At 42.2% G+C, this 25,703-nt stretch overlaps 1 protein-coding gene across 7 annotated transcripts in view; it reads right to left on the bottom strand.

Annotated features, from left to right (window-relative positions):
• The window catches only part of UXS1 (UDP-glucuronate decarboxylase 1), a 95,667-nt gene that overhangs the window by 38,207 nt on the left and 31,757 nt on the right, over positions 1-25,703 (bottom strand). For all 7 annotated transcript variants that reach the window (XM_055243875.2, XM_055243874.2, XM_055243881.2 and 4 more), the window contains 2 exons: positions 20,237-20,297; positions 7,325-7,505 (listed from right to left, as the gene is read on the bottom strand). In XM_055243875.2, the coding sequence (XP_055099850.1) occupies positions 7,325-7,505; positions 20,237-20,297 (242 nt within the window). The remainder of the gene's footprint in view (positions 1-7,324; positions 7,506-20,236; positions 20,298-25,703) is intronic.

Genomic DNA, 25,703 nt, shown 5'->3' with positions numbered 1-25,703 from the left:
AAAAATGAACCTGGCCAGACCTTCGGAGCTGAGTACGACACCACAGAGCCCGCTCAGGTGTGCTAGACCTGGAGCCTGCTGCCACCTGACTCACACTCACGGGCATTTCTGCTCACACAGACAGGGTCACCCTACGTTCCTCAAAGAGAGTATAAACAACTCTGTATGGGTTGTGATCTTACACAACAAATTATGCACCACTATCTTTACTCTTGAGGTGACAAGGTATGCAGGGAAAGACAGGAAACTGCATTAAAGGCTAAGAGGGAAGAAGTGTGCCTTGAGAGTACAGGAAGCCTCCCCTACATCAAACAGAAAGCCACTATCATTAACCTCGCACTCTTTCCTCCTCCTCATCTGCTCCAGTCCTGGCTTTCTTCTTCAAAACTCAATCCAGACGTCAGTCTGTATGGGAAACCTTCTCACGGCCCTTGGTCAGAAATAATCCCTTGCCTGCACCACTAGTCCACAACAGCTCAGCACTGCCTTGTCCAGAGATTCACACATGCCTTCCTCACTAGACGAGCTCACTGAGCACAAGATGCAGGCCTTTCCCTTCCCGATGCTCTCCACAGTGTGGACTCTACAGGGAGGGGAGGCCCCCTCGGTCACCCACAAATGCAGACTCCTGAGCCCACTGCAGGTCTCAATGCTTCAGGATTTCCAGGAGGGCCTGGAAAACTTCCATTTAAAACAAATACCCCTCCATGGTGCTCTGGCCCAGGCCAATTTGGGAACAGGGCTCCAAAAAAGTTAGCTGAGAGAAGAGATGAGCGTAAACTGGGGTTTTTCCATCCCCAAAGGCCATTCCATCTGGTTTGGTGTTTCTTCCTTATTGGACAGGTCAGTCCCACTGCTGCTCCGGAAGGCCGAGGGCTGCCCCATCAGACTGTCAAGACGTTCAGTTAAGTAGTGGCACTGCTGCATCCTCCCATTTGAGAGGAAACTGAAAACCCTACGAAAATCAAAGTTTCCCACCACCCCCTCTCCTTTGAGAACGTGTTCTTCCTGTAACATTAACAATAACTCCAGTTCCTCTCCTAAAAAGGGCACTGCAGCAGTCTGTTGGTTAAATAATCTGGTGAGAAATTCTGAAGGGGAGAGAAGAGGGGAAATTCAGAGCAGGGACAAATAACCAGCAATGAGAGGTGCTAGGTAAACACTAAGTAACATTAATAACAACTGGCTTCGGAATATAAATAAAGCAGCAAGGTTAACCCTCAGAGGCCAGGACAAAGGCCCTCGGAATATGTCAACTGCACAGTTCAGAGTACACCAAGCATGAGCTTGACGTTCCAAAATCCAAGCTGAGGTGGGGAGAGGAAGTCAAAGTGGGACAGAAAGGCAGCCCATTCATGGGTGCCCACACAGCCGCTCCAGAGACCGCTAGAGACCCTGCCACAACCCTTCACATTTACAAGGCCACGTGCTGGGAGCTCAGCTAGAAAAATAGAAGTCTCAAGAAATGAGCCTAAAAGAGCTCCAATTAATGATCAGCAGCATTCCTACAAGAAAGCATGCAGTGTAATCTTATGTTGGGAAGAGGCTGGGTGAGGGCACGGCTGTGACTCACTCGGCCCTTCTGTGAATTCTGACTGGGGAAACTCAACCAGTCAAACCACAAATGAACTCCCTATAGGGTCTTAGGTTGAATTTCCCTGTGCCCAAAACCCACATAAATGACACATAAATAGGGAAGAAAAAAATCACCGTAGGAAAAGAACAACTCGAGATAACCTGAAACCACTGTTCAGAACACATCGGAGAAATCAACATTTTCTTCTACCAAAGGGGAAATCCACATAAAAACTGACTGTAGCTTCCACTCCTTTGTTGATTTTCTTTTTTAATTTTGTCTTAAGTTAGTGACATAGTCTGTGTCAAGCCTCATTCTGTGCCACACCCACGCTGTACGAAACTGCCAAGGGCCAGTTCAGGATTTGTACCATCAAACTAAAGACTACAGAAACACTAAAACGCAAAACAGTGGGTTACTTCTTTCTGTGATAACTCACATGATTATTTAGCACATACTAAATTCCCATCATAAGAGATACAGTAGAATTCTCTTTTTCTACACTCGAGTCAGAGGTAGAAATACTCCCCAACGAGATGTCCCTCTCTGCGATGTGAGGTCTCACAGCATGGCCCTAGTCTTTGTCTCCAGAAACAGTATTTAGGATGGAAAACGGGAATGAAGAAGATACAGAACTTCTCAAAGTATAAAGACCAAATTTCTCTCGGCACAAAGAAGCAGAACAGCAAGATTTTCCCTTCATCTCATGTCAAATGTATTTACTTAGGGCAAAGGCTGCACACACTAGAGACTGGCTCAGCCCCCGGGAGCTGGGGTTGCCCGCCAGTGCTGTCAACTGTTCTGAGTGAGGGGCTCACCTTCCTTGTGAAGCCACCGCAGGGGAAAGAATTTCCAGTGTCCTAGGCTGCTCCATAGGAAGCCCCCACAGCTCCAAATTAAACAGAGGGCTATCTCTAAGAGCTGCCACTGCAGTTTTATTTACATTTGCAATATAAACTGAAAGCTGAGAAAAAAATTTCTAAATGATACTTCAACAAAAATATTCTCATCAGAGCTGCATGCTTTAAATGTCTACATAAACACGGACTCAATCCCCTTGGCAAACACTGTTTCCACACATCCTCTTTAGGGTGGGTGCCCAGGGTTGATGGCTTGGCTCTCCCGTCTTCCCTCTCCTGGTGCCCCCACCCCCGGCCCTCCATAGCAACTGAGCATCCAGGTAAAAGGCAGGTAATGGAAAGGGCTCCATGCCTTGGTTTCCTCACCTATAAAATGAGGAAAATAGCTGCCTACTTTGCATGGGTATTGACATAATTAAACTTGCCAACCATAAACAGTGATTAGAATAGCACTTGGAATATAGCTACGTGTTAGCTATGGTCACTTTCTTCTTTTATTTTCCTGGACCTCTTCAACAGAGATACTACAAGTTCCCGGTACTGGTCTTCCCATGACACAATGCACATTTCTGCGTTTTCCTGTTCCCCATGGAAATGCTGGTCTCAAGATCCCTGTTTATACAGACGGTGGAAAAGTAAATTGGGACAGCATTTCGGGGAAGCACAGGTGCTCTGTAGCAGGACCCTGGGAAAGCCAGTGTACTATGAAAATGATGACAGAGACACAGATGTGTGGCTTTCTGAAGCACGGTTTATGATGGCTGCAAACTGCAATCAACCTAAAGATCCAACAACACAGGACTAAGGAAATTACAATACATTCATATGAAGGCAACTTGCTAACAAGTAATGTTGAGGGGGAAAAAAATCCGTGTCTTGGTAAAGAGATCTAGCTAGTATAGCCACAAAACAGAACACTAAGCAGCTGCCAAAAAAGGTCTCTATATATGATATAGAAAGATCACCAGGACACAGTAAGTGGAAGAAAATAAGATTCAGGACAATACATAATAGGTTATATAAAAAGGGAGAACTATAAATACCTATTTGTGTTAGCTGGGTCACATACACACACTGCAGATGAATACAAAGAAAGGATCAACAGCTGTTTCCTGAGGAGAGCTGAGAACTGGCAAGAGGAAGACTTTAACTTTATAGTTTTATCTTTTCCATTTTTATGTTTATTTATTTATTTTTGAGACAGGGTCTTACTCTGTCACCCAGGCTGGAGTGTGGTGCAGTCATGGCTCACTGCAGCCTCAACTTCCTGGGCTCAAGTAAGCCTCCCACCTCAGACCCCTAGGTAGCTGGGACCACAGGTGCATGCCACCATGCCTGGGTAATTTTTGTAGAGACAGGGTTTCACCATGTTGCCCAGGCTGGTCTGGAACTCCTAGGCTCAAGCGATCTGCCTGCCTCAGCCTCCCAAAGTACTGGGATTACAGACGTGATCCACTGTGCCCGGCCATCTTTTCCATTTATTTTTTAAAATAACTGAACCATATAACCATATTACCTATTAAGCATGTTTTTAATTGGAAAAAAAAATCACATTTAGGAAAACGACTGGATGTTAGCTTCAAAGTTTTTTTTTTTTTTGAGATGAGGTCTTATTCTGTCACCCAGGCTGGAGCGCAACGGCACTATCTTGGCTCACTGCAACCTCCACATTCTGGGTTCTAGCGATTCTTATGCCTCAGCCTCCTGAATAGCTGCAACCACAGGCATGCACAAGCATGCCCGGCTAACTTTTTGTATTTTTGGTAGAGACTGGGTTTCACCATGTTGCCCAGGCTGGACTCAAACTCCTGAGCTCAAGTGATCCACCCTCCTTGGCCTCCCAAAGTGCTGGGATTATAGGTGTGAGCTACCGTGCCCAGCCAACTTCCTCAACAGTTTATAGAAAGATTAAAAATAATTTTCTATTTGCTTTGTAAAATACCTTTCTATATTTTCTTTAACATGTATGTATTATTTTCATCATCAGCAAAAAAGATTCTTTTGAAAAGAGAAAAATATTTCAGATTCTCTTCCATCTCACTGTTTATCAAATATATAAACAAGAAACCTAATTATTTAATTTAGTTCAAAGTATGTTTAATCTCTCTTGAGATTTCCCCTTTGTCCCATATGTTACATAGAAGTTTGTTGTTTCATCACTAAATATTTTTGTAATTTTCCAGATATCTTTCTGTTACTAATTTCTAGTGTAATTCCACTCTGGTCTGAGAGGACACTTTATAGGACTCTAATTCTTTCAGGTTGGCTGAGGTGTCTTTTATGGCTCAGAATATGATCAATCTTGGAGAACGTTCCATGTGGGCTTCAAAGGAAGGTGCATTCTGGCATTGTTGGATGAAGTGGGCATTGTGAGAGCAGAAAGAGTGAAGAGATGGAGGGGCAGCAAGGGGGAAATTATCAAGGGCACAGAAGACCTGATGCTAAAGTTGAGGACCCACTGAAGGAGAAAGTGAAAAACAGGCTTCAAACTATAGAGGCAGAGAAGCATCTTATGCTCTCCCAACATAAATGCCAACTGAGGGAATGCAATACTCCGAGCAAAGGACAAAGCACCAATCATTTATTGTATGACTTCATTCAATGTGTAGGGGTGTGTGTGTGTGTGTGTGTTTGCATGTATATGTATGTGTGTGTGTGTGCGCATCCTACACACTGTCACAGAATTGGCAGAAATGGCCTAGAGCAGCTTTGGTATCAAAGCTCACAGTTAAAGAAGATAATTTACTTATTAAAACACCATTTTTACTAAGTTCTGGCTTCTCAGTGGTACTGAAATTACACAAACAATAGTGTCATAAAATAAATGTTTCTTGCCATGTGCTAAAAAAGAGAAGACAGTAGTAATATTAATAGGTATCATCTGGGGGAGGCTGAGGTGGGTGGATCATGAGGTCAGGAGATGGAGACCATCCTGGCTAACAGGGTGAAACCCTGTCTCTACTAAAAAATACAAAAAATTAGCCCGGCATGGTGGCGGGTGCCTGTAGTCCCAGCTACTCAGGAGGCTGAGGCAGGAGAATGGCATGAACCCAGGAGGCAGAGCTTGTAGTGCGCTGAGATCATGCCACTGCACTACAGCCTGGGCAACAGAGTGAGACTCCGTCTCAAAAAAAAAAAAAAAAAAGGTATAATTTGGGCAGCACTTAGCGAAATGAGGGCCCAGTGCTGTGCTAAGTCCTCACAGTAGTTTTCTGTTGCTGCCTAATCAAACTTAGAGGCTCAAAGAATATCCATTCACGATCTGATCTGACAGTTCTATAGGACCGGGCACAGTGTGGCTCAGCTGGTTCTCAGCTCTGCCTCCCCCCAGGCAGAAATCAAGGTGTCAGCGGGGCTGTGTTCCTTTCTTCAGAGGATGATTCAGGATGACAGCAAAATTCAGTTCCCTGAGGCTGCAGGACTAAGGTCTCCTTACAGGCTCTCCCCAGGGAGCCATTCTCAGCTTCCAGAGGCTGCCAACACTCTCCCACACATGGCTCCTTCAAAGCCAGCCAGGGTAGGTTAAGTCCCTTGCACACTGCAAACCTCTCCAGCTTCCCTTCTGCCCGGTCTCCCCGTGGTATCTCTTCTACCCAGTCTCTCTACCTGACTCTTCCATTCTCTGTTGCTGCCTTTGACGGTTCATGTGACTATGTGGGGGCACACCCAGATAATCCAGGATCATCCTCATTTTAAAGCCAGCTGGTTCATAACCTTGATTCTATCAGCAAAGTCCTGTGACAGCACCACCTAGCATCTTGGGTTGAACATTGGGAAGGGGATTCTTAGCAGGGAACTGTGAGAATCTGCTTGCCAGGCCCTGTCACATGCATGACCTCAGTTAACCCCACAGCAATCCCAGGAGGAAATCCAAGAGGAAAGTGAGCCCACTGAGCTATAATCTACATAGGCTGTTACACTTTACAAAAACTACAGCTTCACTCCAAAATGAACCCTAAATAGATTACATAATTAAATGTTTAAAAATGAAGCAAAAAACCAACCAACAAAATAACACCATGGCTGCTTTCTAAATATTAGATTAAATATTCATCTCATCTTGGAATGGTTAGAGTAGAAAGAGAACAGAAGAAACAGCAAAAAGGATATGAACAGATGAAACTATGTTATAAAATTTCGATCAAATGAAAAGGCAAAAACTTTTTGCCTTTGTGGGAAAAATGCTAAATACAAGCCCAACAGTTAACATTCCTATGACAAAGAACTCATACTAAAAGAATATTTTTAAAATGGACTAACAAAACCATTGGTATTTCTCTGGTGAATTAACATGTTAAAGTCTAACCATATTTAGTAACCAAAGAAATGTACATTGAACCAATGGTTTTCTATCAAATTAGCAAGATCAAGGGGTTGGCAGATTGGGTGCTGGTGAGGACCTGCTTCCTGGTTCATATATGCGTCTTCTCGCCATGTCCTCACATGGTAGAAAGGCCAGTGGGGTTTTCCCAGGCCTCTTTTATAGAAACACTAATCCCATTTGTGACGGCTCTGTCTCCATGAACTTATCACCTCCAAAGGCCCCACCTCCTAATACCATCACTATGGGGCTTGGGATGCCAACATATGAATTTAGGGGGACACCAACATTCAGACCACAGCAGATGTGTACTACAGGAAAGTTACTTCAACAGCTCCATGAAGTTCAGGACCAGGGGTGCCATGTAGGAGAGAAGACGGCTATTCACACTGTTATAACCACTCATTATCACAGAGACTAGGACGGCACCTCATACACATCGAGACATTTCAAAAATAAAACCCAACATAGCTTTCAATGTGCTGAGTCAAACAGCTTACCCTCCCGCAGCTCTGGCGAGGCCACCTGCGGAGCTCTGAATAATAACAAGGTGCAGTTTTCACTCACCCTCGATGTAGAGGGGCTCCACCACGTCGTGGTTAATCAACTCGAAGTTCTCATGTCCGATCCAGTGCTCCACGTTTCTCTTCCTGCCCGTGAAGAAATTGTCCACCACGGTCACCTCGTGGCCGTCCATCATGAGTTTGTCAGTTAGATGGGAGCCCACGAACCCTGCGCCTCCGGTTATCTGCATCCGGACAGCGTGTGCAGAACATTCCCAGAAAAAGCACATGAGAACACAGTGAGGACCAGCTCCACGGAGAGACATCTCTGGTGCAGCCACAACTTAAAACTCAGGAGCAAGGCGGGCAAGGAAGACAGCAAAGGTTTTAAGGTAGCATCTTGACTCTTACTGCAGAACAAAGAGGTCACACTATCTGTAAACTCCTAAGCAGCCTAAAATTTCAAACTACCACTCTTGGAAGAATACAAAAAATTGTAGTTACAAATTTCAAAATGTCTTTGCTGACAGAGAATTTCCCATTAGTCAAAGGTTCTTGTTTTATAACAAATGGGATGCTGGACATAGCTCACATGGTTTTAATATTACTGCTGAGAACTTTAAAAATTACTTTATAGAAAAAACAATTAGCAAAATGCAGAGATTTGGTGAACTACCAAGAAAAAAAGAAACTTAATATTTAAGTTAGATTCAAAAACCGCACAAAAAATGAATATCTTTTAAATTGTTTACAAGAACAAATTAATAAGCAATACATGCTGTTTGTAGACTAAAGCCCTAAATGCCTAAGTCCACTGTGTGGTTAATTTCTGAGTGGTGGTGTGAGCACAGTGTGGTATCCACTCCCAGCCACAGAGCACAATGAGGCAGCTGTGAGGGGTGTTGACAGGAACTCAGTAATAACAAAACCTAGACCCCCGCAAAGGTGAAAAGTCAACTGCGCTTGAAAAATACTTTTAAGTTGAACACAGGTATTTTATTCAAATTAAATGGTGTAACTGGAGGAGGATAAAGGGAATTTCATCTGGGGGAAGGTTATAGGCGGTGGGAGTGAAAAGAATAGGCTCAGAAAACAGACCTGCCATGCGCAACTCGATTCTCTAGCCTGCTGTACCCTGTTCTCCACTCTGCCTTCTCTTCACCCAAATTCTCATTCATTTCACCCTTCTGTTTCAAACTGAAAGAATTAATAGGAAGACAGCAATCCTTTCTACCTAAAATAAAAGGTAGACAAACTCCTAGGTCTATGGTTTTAAAACATGTAATTCTCCATGAAACTCCTGTTTAAAATAAATGAAATCTCACACACGATGAAATATTCACCACGGGTGAGAGAGTAAAGCCACCTGGATTTGACTGGAGTGGTAGCTCATGCCTGTAATCCCAGCACTTTGGGAGGCCGAGGCAGGCGGATCACTTGAGATCAGGAGTTCGAGTCCAGTCAGGCCAACATGGTGAAACCCCGTCTCTACTAAAAATACAAAAAATTAGCTGGGCGTGGTGGCACACTCCTGTAATCTCAGCTACTTGGGAGGCTAAGGCAGGAGATTCACTTGAACCCAGGAGGCGGAAGTTGCAGTGGATTGCACCACTGCACTCCAGCCTGGGTGACAGAGTGAGACTCCATCTCAAAAAAAAAAAAAAAAAAAAAAAAAAAAAAGAAAGAAGCCATCTGGATGAAAAAGATCAAAAATGGCAGAGGGGAAGTAAGGGGAGGCTATAAACTAAAAATGAAATCTGGGTTGGGTGCAGCGGATCATGCCTGTACCCAACCAACACTTTGGGAAGCCGAGGTAGGTGGATCATTTGAGGTCAGGCGTTTGAGACTGGCCTGGGCAGCACGGTGAAACCCCGTCTCTACTAAAAATACAAAAATTAGCTACACGCCTGTAATCCCAGCTACAATGGTGGCTGAAGCACAAGAATCACTTGAACCTAGGAGGTGGAGGTTACAGTGAGTTGAGATCACACCACTGCACACCAGCCTGGGTGACAGAGCGAGACTCTGTCTCATAAATAAATAAATATCCTAACTGCCCCCAACTGAATGGGCCCCCTCTTGGCCAAAGGGAACCCCAGAGAAACCTGAAAAGCTGAGTTCCCAGCCATGATGTGAAAGGAGATTGGACATGCCTCACTATACTTTCTCTCTTGGAGTTTAGACACAACTGACCAACGTTAATGTTAAAACAGAGATCATAAACAGGACCTAGGGTCGTGCCAGACAGGAGCTAAGTCACATCCCTCCAGGTCATTCTGACCCAGTGTATTGGTGAACAGACTTCCTTGTCATAACTTAGATTCCTTTCTGCTGACTCCAAAGTTTTACACAAAGATTTACTCCTTTAACCAATTACAAAGTAAAAAATCTCTGAGCCAGGGAGGTCAAGGCTGCAGTGAGTGGCAATTGTGCCATTGCACTCCAGCCTGGGTGACAGAGAGAGACCCTGTCTCAAAATTAACAAAATAAAATAAAATACAGAATCTCTTAACCCGCCTCTACCTGTGAGCCCCCACTTCAAAAGAGCTTGTCTTTTTGGGCCAAACCAATGTAAAAGCCCTATATATTGATTTATACCTCCTTGTAACTTCTGCCTCTCTAAAATGTATTAAAACTAAACTGTAATCCACCTGCCTCGGGCACACTTACTCAAGGCTTCTTGGTTTTGTGTTTCCTGGGGCTGCAGTTATTCATACTGGATCACAATAAACCTCTAAAATATTTTAGAGTTTGGTTTTTCAGTTAACAAGGCCAACCCCAAGAATAACCATCCCTTAACCACCACATAGATATTACATATGCTCTGATGAAATGCAAATCAAATGGTTAAGACAGGATGGGTGAGACTAGGTTGAGAAAGCTATCCTCGTGCTCGATAGCTTTCATTTGGCTTTACCAACAGCACCATTTTCCAAATCCCCTTTGCCTTTGAGATAAGAAACTGACACCCAGAGAAGTTATGTCTTTGACTAAAATCCTCAGAGATCACTAGCTGGGATAGACTGAAGCTACAGTCTTTCTAATTACATGCTCTCTACTGCCTGTCAATTTGTGTGGTTTGTGTTTCATCTCAAGAGCTCCCACATTCTACTGCTATACCTGAACAATGACTATGAAAAACGATTTTCCAGAAAAATAATTGAAATTCAAAGTTGACTCACCACTAGAGCTTAACTCACAGGATGAGATTTCATTTTATCTTCATGTTATTGCATTTTTCCAAGTTTTCCATGATTTTTACATTTAAAAACTTGCAACTTTTAAAAAGAAACTTAACCCCTTTTAATGTAACTGTTTCTCTGTATGCAAATATTTCTGAAAACAAAATGTTCAGTGGCACTCTAACATCATCTCTGCACCCAAAATACCTGGCAGACAGTTCTGAGATATCAGAGATGCAGCGTATTAAATTATACATGATCATCTCCAACATCTCACTAGTCTTAGTACTGACGTAACATTGTTGGAAGCACCTTAGCTTGACTAAAATGCACCAGAATTTTTTTTTTCTGAAGTAATTTCCTTCTACCTAAAATACTTAAGATTTATATAACATAGCTGGATGGTTATGCAATTTTTTATCCTAATCAATGTTAGCCCATTAGGCAAGTGTTTCAAATAGAAACAAATTTGGTGAAAGCTTAGCACTTACAAAGCTCTATCAGGAACACTAATCACCAAACCCAAGGATACTCTTTGAATAACAAGGAGCTAATACCCAAAAGAGAACAGGAGAAAAGAAGTAAGACCTCTTACACTGAGATGGATTAGAACTTACACGGCTTTGCATGGCTTTCCAGTATTGGGGTTTCTCAGTGTGCTTTCTTGCTGGCTATTGTGGGTGCCAATAGGCAGCTAAAGTGGTATAGTTCAAGGTCAGCGTTCAAACCCATGATGCTTAGCAAATTAGCAAAAAATCAAAAAATGTATTTCAAAGCAAGCCTCCTCTTTCTGTTGAAGCTGTCCTAAGGCTTACCAATTTACTGAAAAGGCTTTAAGTTATAGCAACAATATACCAGACTCACATGCCAAATGCCTCAGAAATGTGCTTAACCTATGAGATGGCAGATGAGGGGAAAAAAAAACTAAGTCTGTTTGCTGTGGTGATGTGTAAAGCAAAATAAATTCTATAATACTCAGCATCGACAGGAAGATCATTCCATGTGCACATAATAAAATTCATGGCAAGATTTTGCAGCATTCCTGTATCAGTGCTGCTGTGCTTTTAATGTGTCCACCAAAAGCACGTTTTGGTAATTTAATCCCTAGTGCAACAGTGTTAAAAGGTGGGGTGATTAGGTCATGAGGTGAAGTAAATGGATTAATGCCATTATCAGAGGAGTGAGTTTGTTATCGTGGAAGTGTGTTCCACATAGAAGCACGAGTTCAGTCCCTTTGGTCTCTCTCTTGCCCTCTCTTTACCCATCCACTATGTGATGACATAGCAAGAAGACCCTCAGCATATCACAACCCCTTGATCTTGGACTCCCCAGTCTCCAGAACCATGAGCCAATAAATTTGTTATAAATTACCCAGTCTTAGGTACTCTGTCATAGCAGCACAAAAAGGACTAGGACAGAAAATGGGTACCAAAGAAGTGGGATGTTGCTTATACAAACACCTGAAAATGTGGAAAAAGCTTTGGAACTAGGTAATGAGTAAAGGCTGGAAGAATCTGGAGGTGCATGCTAGAAAAAGCCTACACTTCTGTGAATGGAGTGTTAAAGAGACAGTGGTGAGGGCTCAGAAGAGAAGAGCTGTGGGGGAAGTCTAGAACTCCTTAGAGATTACCTGTAATATGGTTGTGATCCGAACAATTGTGGAAATATGGACAGTAAAGGCCATTCTGATGAGGTCTCAGAAGGAAATGAGGAACATATCACTGGAAACTGGAGTAAAGGCTATCCTTGTTACAAAGTGGCAAAGAACTTGGCTGAAATGTGTCTGTGTCCTCTGGCTTTATGAAGGCAAAATTTACAAGCCATGAGCTAGAATATCTGGTGGAAGAAATTTCTAAGCAAAATATTAAAAGAATTGCATGGCTTCTTTTAACTACATAGAGTAAAATAAGGGAAGAGAAAAATGATTTAAAGACAGACTGTATAACTAAAAGGGAAACAGAACAAAAAAAAATGTTTAAGTCCCCGGCCTTGCCATATAAAGAATGAAAAAGTGTGCAAGAGTGCAGACAATTGACCCTTTGATACACAGAGTAGCATGGTTAGAAGGAAGCCAGGTTCTGTCCGTTAAGACAATGGGATAATGATCCTGAAGGCATTTCAGAAATCTTCCAGGCAAGCTGAGACCTTGAGGCCGATGTTTCCAAAGAGTTGCTCGAGGTCACCATTCATTGCCCTGTGCTGCCGCAAGTCTCTGCTCCTCTTAGCATTCCTCAGCCAGCACAGCTGTGGCTCTGGCCAGTCCAGGTGCAGCTAAGCTACCACTCCAGAAGATACAGGCTGTAAACCTTGGCGGTGTCCACATGGTGCTCTAATTCTGCAAGTGTGCAGAATGCAAGAGCCATGAGAACATGGCTTCTTCCACCTAGATTTCAAAGGATGTCACAAATAGCCCAGGACAGGGTGGGAGGTGGCGGTGGGTAGGCAGAGACTCATTGCAGTGATACAGCTGCCACCAAGACTCCAGAACTATAAAGCTACCAGCATGTAACACCAGCCTGAGGAAGTTACAGGCACAGAACTCGCGAGAGCTGCCAGGTGGACTGAGACCAACAAAACCACAGGGTTGGGGCTCCCAGAGGCCTTGGAGGTCCAACCCCCACCCCAGTGTACCCAGGACTCAGGCCATGGAGTCAAGAAAGATTATCCGGAGCATTACGATTTGATCTTGTTTGCCCTGTTGGGTTTTGGACTTACTTGGGACCAGTTACCCTGTTCTTTCCTATTTCTCTCTTTTGGAATGGGAATGTTTATCCCATGCCTGTTCCACCATTGTATTTTACAAGTAGATAACTTGTTTTGATTTCACAGGCTCATAGCTGAAGGGGAATTTGCCTTAGGGTGAATCATGTCTTGAATTTTTCCCAAATGATGTCTAGATGAGACTTTGGACTTTCGAGTTGGTGCTGGAACAAGTTAAAATGCTGGGCTATTGGGATGAAATAAACACATTTTGCATGTAAGAAGGACATAAATTCTAGAGACCGCAGCCAGAATGCTATGGGTTTGAATGTGTACCACCAAAAGCATGTTCTGGAAACTTAATTCCCAATGCAACAGTATTGGGAGGTGAGGCCTAATGAGAAGTTATTGGTCTATGAGGGCCCCACCCTCATGAATGAGTTATGTCATTATTGTGGCAGTGGGTTATGTGTAAAAGGATGAGTTGGGTCCCCTTTGTCTCTCTCATCCACTCTCTGCCCTTCTGCCACAGGATGACACAGCAAGAACGCCCCTTGATATTGGACTTGCCAGCCTCCAAACCATAAGCCAATACATTTCTACTTATAAATTACCCAGTCTGTGGTAATCTGTTACAGCGGCACAAAACAAACTAAGAAAAGTAGACTATCAGATTTGTGATCAATCTGACAACATGGCAACAAAACATTAAAAAAATTAATTTTTCTATGATACTTGAGACACTAATACATTTACAAATTCATGCTCAAATGTATATACCTTTTTGATGCAATAGAAATAACCTCAAAAGAGGGACATACAAGTATTAACAGACTTCAGAGTCTGCTCACAGCGAGAGTTATGTATGCCATCTCAAAAAGGCAAGAGACTTCTATAACTTCCAGGAGAACAGAGAGATTATATGGGGCAATAGTCTAATATCGATCCAGGAGTGACAATAATATTTTAGGGATGCACAGTCCTACAGCCTAGGTGATGGGTAGAAGAACAAAACAACCTGTGTACTAGTCATTTCAACATCAAGGTCATATATAAATCATTTCTTATAGAATTGCAGTGTAAAGTGGTCCACAGACCTGTTGCCCAAGGAAACAACCATAAGTGGTCCAAATTATTTTTTAAATAACTATTAAAAGTCTCTGGAAATTGTGCCAAGCATGTACAGCAAATGAAGTAACATGTATTCAAGAAAATATAAAATTCACTTTGGGAGGCTGAGGTGGGCAGATAGCCTGAGGTCAGGAGTTCAAGACCAGCCTGGCCAACATGGTGAAACCCCATCTCTACTAAAAATACAAAAATTAGCTGGGCATGGTGGAGCACACCTGTAATCTCAGCCACTTGGGTGGGTGAGACAGGAGAATCGCTTGAAATCAGGAGGTGGAGGTTGCAGTGACCCGAGATCGTGCCACTGCACTCCAGCCTGGGTGACAAAGCGAGACTCCATCTCAAAAAAAGAAAGAAGGAAAGAAGCAAGAGAAAGAAAGAAGGAAGGGAAGGAGAGAAGGAAGGGAAGGAGAGAAGGAAGGGAAGGGAAGAAGGAAGGGAAGGAAAGGAGGAAGGGAAGGAAAGAAGGAAGGGAAGGAAAGAAGGAAGGGAAGGAAAGAAGGAAGAGAAGGAAACAAGGAAGGGAAGGAAAGAAGGAAGGGAAGGAAAGAAGGAAGAGAAGGAAAGAAGGAAGAGAAGGAAAGAAAGAAGGGAAGGGAAGGGAGAAAGGAAAGAAAGAAAAGAAAAGAAAAAGAAAGAAAGAAAATATAAAATTAAGTAAGAACAGCAAGAGCCTGCAACACTTGAGTCCATCCCCACAGTTTAGAGTGGGGAATGTGCTGGGTGTGGCCAAGAAAATGAGAACCCCACTCAAAAGACATGGTATCTCACCAGGAAGGGCCACTTAGCAGTACTTCCCAGACAGGGAAGGCTGAGAATAATAGGATTCCAGTCACGGTTGCCCCAACTTGCTTAGAAGGGAGAAGTTCCATGCCAAGAAGGGCAAAGAAAAAAAAAAATCAGGGGCTATAGCACCCTGATTATAAAACAGAGGTGTTGCTCCCACCCCAGCTCCAGGGCAGTGGTTCAGAGGTTTTCCTGAGGGACAGAGGTACTGAAAACAGCGCACTCAAAAGCCCTCCCGAAACGGAGTTGACTTTATTTGAAAGAGAAAGTGGAGAAGTTCAAGCATAAGGGTGCTCTCAAGAACAAGGGAGATGCAGATGGTAAGCAATAAATAGAAGGCAGTAGATCTATGAGAATAAAAAGCTAAATCCGAGGCCAGCTTGTTTAACAGAGAGAACCAGGGAGTGGACACTTAAGAAACCTTCTGGGGTCAGAACAAATCTCAAAGACTGGTCTCAAAATCTACCCCTGCCAAGGGGACAGAATTTAACTGGATCAGGCTGAAGAGCAATTTAAAACCCACAGCATTGTTGAAAAATAAAGCAATTAGCTAGCAACCACTGCAGCCTAACAGCTGGGTGAGATACTGTGCAGGCTTAATAGAGAAATCAGGGAAAGAGACTGTCAACATGAGCCTATTAGAGCCACCATCATCCCAGGGGGTGTGGCCAAGGCTACATCCTCCAAGGAACAACAGTTAAAGCTTCACGCTGGAGTGGCGGGGAGAAATAGGAAACACTTCACTAAAGTAGACAAGTCATTAAACAAATAAATCAGTAAATAAAATAAAACAAGTTGGGGAAGGTGGGGGTTGGGATGAGGGTACAGTATCCAGAAGTGCTATAATATACTACCTAAAATGCCCAGTTTTCTACAACAAATTACAAGACATGCAAAGAAACAGAAATGGGTGACCCATAAACAGAAAAAACAACCAAGCAGTAAAAACTGTCTGTGTGAAGTCCCAGGTATTGTATATAACAAAGACACCAAAGCAACCACCGTAAATACTAGGTTGATGCAAAAGTAATTGCAGTTTTTGCCATTAAAAGTAATGGCAAGTGTTCAAAGAACGAAAGGCAACCATGCTTAAAGAAGTACATAGATAATAAAGAGAGATTACAAAATAGAAACAAATTGAATTCTGGAGTTGAAAAATACCACAACTGACACTAAAAATTCAACAGAGGGATTCAATAGTCGATTGGAACTAGGCTAAAGAATCAGCAAACTTGGATTGAAAGGGCTTATGCAACCCAAAGATCAGGAAACTAAACACAGCCTCAGACAAATACAGGACATCAATAAGTGCATCAACATGCATGCTGCACTGGGAATATCAGAAAAGAGAAAGGAATACAAAATATATTCAAAGAAATAATGGCAGAAAACTCCCCAGAATTGATGAACATATGAATGTACATATTCAGGAAGTTCAATGAACTGCAATTAGGATGAGCACAAACAAAAATAGATCCACACAGGTAACATCATTCTAGAAATCCCACAAACCAAAGAAAGATGATAAAATTTTGAAAACAGCTGTACTAGGTTGGATACTGTCCTACAAAGTTTATGTCTGTCCCAGAGCTTCAGAATGTGACCTTATTTGAAAATAGAGCCCCTACAGACATATTTAGTTAAGGTTATACTGGATTAGGGTGGGACTTTAATCCAATACTAAAGGCATGCAAAGACCCATGTGCTGCTGGAGGCAGAGACTAGAGTGATGCCTCTACAAGCCAAAGAACACCAAGGATTGCTGGCAATACGAGAAGCTGGGAGAAAAGCATGGAAAAAATTCCCCTCAGAGCCTTCAGAGGGGCATAGGCATGGCCCTGCTGACATCTTGATTTCAGACTTCTAGCTTCTAGAACTGCGAGGGATTAAATTTTTGTTGTTTTAAACCACTGAGATGGTGGTAACTGTTATACAAGTCCTAGGAAATTCATACAGCAGAAAAAGAAAAATGACTTGTCACATATAAGGGAACCCCAATATGATTAACTGCTGGCTCATTACAACAAACAATGGAGAAAGCAGTGGATGGCATACGTATTAGTTCATTTTGTGCTGCCATAAAGGAATACCTGAAGCTGGGTGATTTATAAAGCAAAGAGGTTTATTTGGCACACGGTCCTGCAGGCTGTACATGAAGCATGGCTCCAGCATCTGCTTCTGCTGAGGGCTTCGGAGAGCTTTCAATCATAGTAGAAGGCTAAGGGGGAGCAGGCATGTCACATGGCAAGAGAGGGAGAAGAAGGGGGTCCCATACTCTTTTTTAACAATCAGATCTCGTGTGAACTCATTACAGTGGGGTGTGCACCAAGCCATTCATGAAGGATCTGTCCCCATGACCCAAATAATTCCCACTAGGCCCCCACCTCCAACACTGGAGATCAAATTTCAACATGGGATTGGGAGGCTGGAACAAACATCTGAACTCTATCAACATATTTAAAGTGTAAAAATAAACTGGCAGTCAAGAATCATATACAACCAAAAATAACTTCCAAAAATAAGACATCCCTAGATAAACAAAAAATGAGAGAGTTCATTGCTAGCAGACCTACCACACAAGAAATACTAAAGGATGTTTTTCAGGCTGAAAGCAAGTGACCCCAGATAGTAACTGGATTCCACAGGGAAAAAGAAGGGAAAGGTACCAAATAGGAAATTAATTACAAGGCATTCACTCAATGACTCACCTAGAGCAACTTCTAGTCCCGCAAACTCCGTTTGTGGTAAGTGGCATATACAGATGAACACAAATAACTTACCTTTGTTATTTATAACTACTACAGTATTCAGTATAGCAACATGCTGTACAGATTTGTAGCCTAAGAGCAATAGGTCATACCATGTAGCCTAAGTGTGTAGAAGGCTGTACCATCGAGGTTTGTGTAAGTCCACTCTATGATGCTCACAGAACAACAACAAAAACACTTACCAATGCATTTCTCAGAACGTATCTCCATTGTTAAGTGATGCTTGACTGTACATTTATGGTAAAACGATTTTCAACAAGGGTGCCAGGAAAATTCAATGGGCAATAAATAGTCTTTTCAACAAATTGTGCTGTACACCCGGACAGCCACATTCAAAAGAATGATGACCTAATACCCTATTCAAAAATTAGCTCAAAATGGATCACAGGCCTAAATTTAAGAACAAAATCTATAAAACTCTTAGGAAAAAAATATAGTAAATCTTTGTGTCCTTAGTTTAGGCAATGATTTCCTAAATAGGACACCCAAGTACAAGCAGCAAGAGAAAAAAACACTTTATCAGAATCAAGAATATATAAAGAACTCAATTCAATAACGAAAAGAAAAATAACCCAATTAAAAAATAGGGTAAGTATCTAATAGAAGTTTCTCCAAAGAAGTTATAGAAATGACCAATAAGCACACAAAAAGATGCTCAACACCATGAGCTATCAGAGAAATGCAAATCCAAACCACAAAAAGATATCACTTCACGCCCAGTAGAAAGGCTACAATCAAAAAGACAGACAATAAGAAGTGGTGTTGAGGATGTAGAGAAACTGGAACCCTCATATGCTGCTGGTGGAAATGTACAATGGTGCAGCTGCTCTGGCAAACAGCAGTTTCTCAAAAGGTTAAAGAGAGTCACCCTATGACACATACAACAAACGTACAGTCGTCCCTCAGCGTCCACAAGGAATTGGTTCCAGGACCGCACCCCATCCCCCATATCTAAATGCAAAGGTGCTCAGGTTCCATATATAAAATAGTGTAGTATTTGCATATAACCCGCACACATCCTCCTGTATACTTTAGATCATCTCTAGGTAATTATAATACTTAATACAATGTAAATGTTGTGTAAAAATGTTACACTGTATTGTTTAGGGAATAATAACAAGAAAAAAAGTCTGCACATATTCAGTACAGACATAACCATTGTGGGCCTAACTACATATTCAATTTGTGGTTAGCTGAACCTATGGATATGGAAACCACGGATATGGAGGGCCTACTGTATAAATTAAATGTGGTATATTCATGTAACGGATTATTTGGTAATAAAAATATACGAAATACTGATACAAGCTACAACATGAATGAAACTTAAAAACATACTAAGTGAGAAAAGCTAGTCACAAAAGGTCAAATATTGCATTATCCCATCTATATAAAATACCCAGAATTGGCAAATCTACATGGACAGAAAACAGATTAGTGGTTGCCTAGAGATTGGGGTGTGGAAGGCCTAAGGGGAAAATGGAGAGTGACTGCTAACGGGTATAGGCTTTCCTTGGGGGGTCCTACATTTGGATGTGGTAATGGTTGCACAACTCTGTGAATACATTAAAAACTACTGAATTATACATTTTAAGGGTGAATTGTATGGTATGTGAATTATATCTCAATAAAGTTGTTGCTTTAAAAAAATGCAACATGCAATCTTTTTGGACATAATTTGTTACCTAATAGTTAAAAGGGTTTCTTTCACTGGTGAGTTGATACTGATGTTTAACAAGAGCACTATTAGCCAAGGAAGCCCCCTGGGTGAATTCAAAGTGGTGTGAACCAGAAAACGTTAAAAACCACTGCTCTCAAGTTTCATATTTCCTCAAAAAGTTAAATACAGGGTTTCCACACAATCCAGTAATTCCACTCCTAAGTATACCTAAAAGAATGAAAATCCTGTGTCCACACGAAAACTCACACACATGCATTCACAGCAGCATTATTCACAATAGCCTCAAGGTGGAAACAACTCCAAACACCCATCAGTTGAGAAACAGGGAAACAGTATGTGGTACACCCATACAATGCAGTATTGTTCAGCCATGAAAATGAATGAAGTGTACTGATTCATGCTACAGCTGAGCCTTGAAGACAGATCAAATATCACATTATTTCTTTCAGATGAAATGTTCAAAAAAGGCAGATTCATAGAGATAGAGAGTAGTTTTAGTGGTTTCCCAGAGCTGGCGGGAGGGGGCTGGGAATTGGAAGTGACTACTAATGGGTACAGGACTTTTTTTGGGGGTGATGAAAAAATTGTGGAATCAGAACGCGGTGCTAACTCTGTGGACATACTATAAGCCACTGAATTGTATCTTTGAATTCTATGATATGTGAATTATCTCTCAATGAAAAAAGAAAGTTTCTTAATATTACAAATACTATTCAGGTGTGCAAACTTACCAAAATTCTTTTCCGATCCTTTTCTGATAAAAACTTTACTGGTGGGTATTTCTGGGTAAAGCTGTATAATATAAAAAGATTCAAAAGGAAAAAGTCAAACATCTCATTGGAATATTTTCTCTGTCTACCATCAAAGCATGTGCCAGGTTTTGGGACTGTTATTGTTTGCTCCTTCTCTCTACTCTTGAATGAGTGCTGGAGAAACCAACAAGTCACTAGTTAACTTGAGGTAAAGAGCTATCTAATCTGCTCCTTGTTTAGAACCAAGCTAAAGACATGACTTGAGATTCTATCTCTGAGAAGCGAAAGCTCAAGGAGCTACAGGCTTCCAGCAGCTGCTAAAGCAGGGCAGGCACTACCTCTACTAGTCCAGATAAAACCACACCATGAGGGAGATGGCCGTGAAACTGCCTTTGCAGAATTGTAATAATCTAATATGAAATCTAATAGAAATCTAATATGACTGGCTCCACCTAACTTCACAGGCTCAATTTTTGTTTTTTGTTTTTGCTTATTTTAGTGCAGAGGCCAAGCTAACTAGGAGAGGAATTTATAGTTAAACGATGAGGCAAGGAAAACTGACCCTCCTCCTTGTTTCGAGATTGAAGCCACATTCCTAAGCCGGGGTTAGAGTCATGGTAGGGTCTGAACTTTGCTAAAGGAATAAGCATAAAACAATGACCTGCCATTGCTTAGCTTAGCTTGCTTTTCCGTATGTTGCTTACTGCCCCAGGGTCACTCAAACAGAGATCGCAAGATCTGTAACTTCAACAACTTCTACAGATAACATCACTATTGTGAATCCTAAAGAAACGGTTATTTGAGGTATCTTTCAGATTTAGCATTTTGGCAGACAGACTAAGAGATGTCACCCGGTCCTCAGACTCAGCTTCCATGAACTGATTCAGCTGCCTGAAGACAGTTTAGACACCCCCCCACGATTTCACACCCAGCCAATCGATTGTTTCAGCTCCCCAGGCCCCCGCCCCACCAAACTACCCTTAAAAACTCAAGCTTCCGAGTTCTCAGGGAGGCAGATTTGAGAAACCTCCCCCATTCTCACACGTGGCTGGCCCTGCGATTAAACTCTTTCTTGGCTGTAACACCTGTTCTCAGTGCCTTCGTTTTCTCAGGGCAGTGGGTAAGAAGAGCCCGCCGGGCTATAATCATGGCATTCTCTGGGTACTGTATCAGGGCCCAAGTGGAAGAAAGCAGCTTCGTGAAGTCACAGGCCCAACGCATGAGGACCGCCCCGCAAGAGTGAGAAAAGATATTAATGAAACTTTGTCTCCTGCTCCAGGAATTTTCGCAATCACGGCATCCTCTTCCTGACCAGCGTCCCTGGTAAAATGAATGAGCATCAGCATCTTCTGTCTCTGTGGGTCTGCTCTGGCCCTAAGTCTCACTTATCTTTTGATGCCCTCTTGCTGCCCTAAGGTGCCATGGGTCCCCAGCCCACACTGATGTCCCAGGAGCAGGGCAGTGTGATCTGAATATAAAACGTCCAGTGAGAGGTAATAAACACAGAGCTGAAATATTCATTTTAAAAGTGATTCAGTTAGGAACAAAAGTGCTTTAAATAAAATCTGAGACATCAGCTTTATGGTCATTATACTAATTGGAGAGCTGCTGGGCCAGATGGCACTGTCTCCATCCCTGCCCTGTCCCCAGCACAGACACAGCACTAGGATACAGAATGCACTTCCTTAATGGTCACTGAACTGAAGGGAATATGAAGGGTCATTAGACAGAAGCCCCTGAAGCAGGGGTTTCTCAACTCCAGAAAGCCCCGAGCATGCTTAAATTGGAGTGAAAGGGCTTTCTATTACAATGCAGACGAATTCCCCCATTAAGAACTTCCAGAGTCTCAAAAGCTCAAGTTCCCTTTGCAGACTACAAAATCAGATGGGAGAGTCTGAGGGCAAGGGTGGGAACCTGGGGCTCCCCCTTGTGAACTCGCAGATTGTCTTTAGTACTTGCCACCCATGGGAAGTGCCTCAGGAATGTTATCCATGCAGCTGGGGAGCAGGAGCAAGTTCTGCCTTGAGTCAGGAGCGATGCTGTTACACTGGCGGGAGCAGCACAGATGTCTTGTTTGCCAAGTAACACTTCTTGTCATTCCGACTCTTCCCTCACCAACTCAGCTGGGGGACGGCACTGTAAATCTCAGTTAACTGTGTGCACCTCTCATACCGCTCCAAATGTCCTCATTTCTCCAAGCTCACGATATCCAAGTCTTCAGCCTCAATCCCCAAGTGGCATACCCAGTGCCGTGGCACAGCTGAGACTCTTTCCTTCCCACGACTGCTCACAAGCACCGTGGCTCCTCCGGACTGTCTGTCGTGAAAACGCTGGAGCCGTCTCTGACTCATAACTTCCCCTCACTCACCTTCAGGGCTCCTGCTCTACCGTGTATATGATTTTAGAGTCAAGACCGCTCAGTAATGGGAGTAAGCTACATACGGGAAAATGAGGTGCAGGGAGAAAACCAATTCAGTGAGGAACGGAGGCACAGGACTGTGGAGTATGCATCCGGGGCCATGGAAACAAATGTTAATCCAAGCTGTCAGCTTAGAATAGTCCCTATCTGAAAGCTTAAAATGAAATGTGGTGTGCTACTTATACCAAGAGGAAACGGCCAAACCGTTTTATTACAGGAAATGTACTTCAAAGAAATTGAACTGAAGCAAAGGCATGGTTGCCCGACATACACAGTGACGGGCATGAGATGGACTAAAAAATACTTCAAATGCAGCGTGCTGAAACCTTTAATTTAAAAAACGAAAATAGGTTGAGTTTCTTGCTTTGTTCTTCTTCAATATGTAGCAGCCAAGTTTTAGATTTCATATGTACATGCTCAAGTAATTAAACTTTTAAAAAACTATCTTATACTCCTGACTTCTTCGAGAAGCCACACATACAAAGCTGAAAAACAGGAAGGGGAGAGTGCCTGTGGGGTCCTCCTCAGTATGCATGACATCCTGTTTTCCTCCTTGCAGTAATGGGTGACAGAGCACAGTGGCCGATAGAGTGCAGTGACCATGTGGGTGCTGTTGGCTGGGCCACATGCTGAGCCAGCTGCCTGGTGCTCCCAAGCACCTGCTGGACTGACCCAGGGCTGGGCAGGAGCACAAGATCTTTTTTTTTTTCTTTTTTTGAGACAAGGTCTCACACTCTATCGCCCCAGATGGAGTGTAGCGGAATAATCGCAGCTCACTGCAGCCTTGTATTTTTTGTAGAGATGAGATTTCATTACGTTGCCCAGGCTGGGCTCGAACTCCTGGGCTCAAGCCATCAGCCTGCCGAGGCTTCCCAAAGTGCTGGTATTACACCGTGCCTGGCCCACAAGGCTTCTTAAAGACCTGTAGCAGGTGAAAATCCTACCCAGTGTACTGGCTCATCCACTTATTCAGGAACTTTCCATTAAGTACCATTCTACACTAGGCACTGGGGATTAAGCAGCAAAAAGCGGCAGAGGCGTGAGGCCTGCATTCCTAAGCGAGAGAGAAACCAGCAAGCAGAGGCAGAATGAGGTAACAAATCTTTTCTTACAGCCCCAAATTAATTATATATATTATTAATGTATAATTATTAATATATAAATATTAATTATATATAATTAATATATAAATATTTATTACTAATTAATAATTAGTTCTTTACTAATTATTAATATTTATGCCACTCCAGATTAAACTTACTGTTTAGCCAGTAAGCAGTATTCTTAGAATTTAAATTATCATCATTTGTCATCTATTCAAAGAACATTTAAAGATACAGAGTTAAAATTAAACAAATGGCATATAATCAAAGTATTAAGCAATGGGAGTGTGGTAAAAGAGAAAAAGCCCACATACAATCCATTTACTCAGGATTCTAGAATGACACTGTCTTCTTTCTTTCCCTGTATAAATATAACCTGTAACTTCCAAAAATATCTTTAGTTCTTGGGGGCCACTTTGCTCAAAGTGACAAGCATGTCAAGTAAACCTATTTCCAGTTACATTTTTATCTTGTCAGTGTCAAGACGGTTGTTTGATCATCTTTATCATACACTGAGTCAGGAAAAGTAAGCTAGACGGAGTTCCATCAATTTCCACTGTCACGCTTTTTTTGCCAGGCCTACGCTTGACCTTCTGACACAGTAATGCATGCAGGCACGTGGATCACCTGACTTGCTGACCAACCTGAAGGACGGAACCATTCCAGAATGAGTCACCTGAAAGCAGCCCGAGAGGCAAATGTTTGCCCTCTGCCACTATCTTCAAGGTGGTCTCACAGGTTGACAAGAATAAATTATTAGTAAATTCTTAGGATCAAATTCTTATTTGTGCTTCTCTGTCCAGTTTAAAAGCACATACTCAAAGAAATCACAAAAGTATCAAAGAGATTGCGTAATTCTCACATGTTGAGAGCTCTTGTTTGTAAGCTATTGCCTTAGGGAAGTTAACGAATTGAGACATTTTTCTTTTCATAAATGAATTCTATCGTCTAAAGAAAATAATCACTGGTGGACAAGTTTTTAAACCAATATAGAAAACGTGTGGTGGGTTATTTCTTATCGTCCCAATTTTTCTTAAAAAAAAAAAAAAAAAAGAAAGAAAAAAGCTTCAATTAAAATCTCTCAATTCTGCTGTCTTATCAAAGGCAGATTTTCTGGCTCCCATCCAAGGAAATATTACAAGCTGTATAACTGAAGCACAAAATCATGGCAAAAAAATTTAAAGCACAAGTAACAACCTTATATTACTATGGAATCTGTTAAAAATTACTGACAACTTTTGTTCTGATAAGTGCTGAAATTAACAGTTTGCTTGACTGCTCAGTTGAGGATAAGAAGAAAGTGAATGACACATTTTGTTTAATGACTCTTCTCCAATCATACTTCCCTCTGATCATTTAATGAAAATCAAAGAAAAACTGCTCTTCATTTCTTTATTTTTGTTCTGGACTTGTAAAAGGCTCATTCAATGCTGATACAAATCGTCCAAACTCATCCCAACAAGGGGAAAAAAATCACATCAACTTTAATAAATGCTGTCATTTTTCTTTTTAAAATTTCTAAAGACTCAACTGCTACTCTAGACAGTTTTCCACATACAGTACGTGCAAGAGGAAAGTCCTGGAGGCTGAGGCTCAGCGGCCTCGGGAGTGCCTGAGAGAGAACCTGAGGGCAATAGTGTCCCAAAGGGTGAGGAGGGGTTCTCTCTGGAATCTGACTCAAATAAACATTTCTATCATATTACCTAATTCTTCCTCCCTCCCACTTCACCCGGACTAAATTCTGGAAATCTCCTCATGAACTTTGGTGACAAAAGCAGCTAAATGACTACACATGACACACCATAGGCTCCACATCCTTATTTTGTGGTGTTTGCATATGGTACTACATTTCAGGCCCACCGGATTGTCCTCCTATTTTGGAATTCTATCCAACTGATCAATATATGCAGAAGTTCAAGGAAAA

This window comes from Symphalangus syndactylus, chromosome 14 (assembly GCF_028878055.3).
Source record: "Symphalangus syndactylus isolate Jambi chromosome 14, NHGRI_mSymSyn1-v2.1_pri, whole genome shotgun sequence".
NCBI lineage: Eukaryota > Metazoa > Chordata > Mammalia > Primates > Hylobatidae > Symphalangus > Symphalangus syndactylus.
The sequence above is the reverse complement of the archived record's forward strand: the minus strand, read 5'-3'. Positions and strand labels throughout refer to the sequence as shown.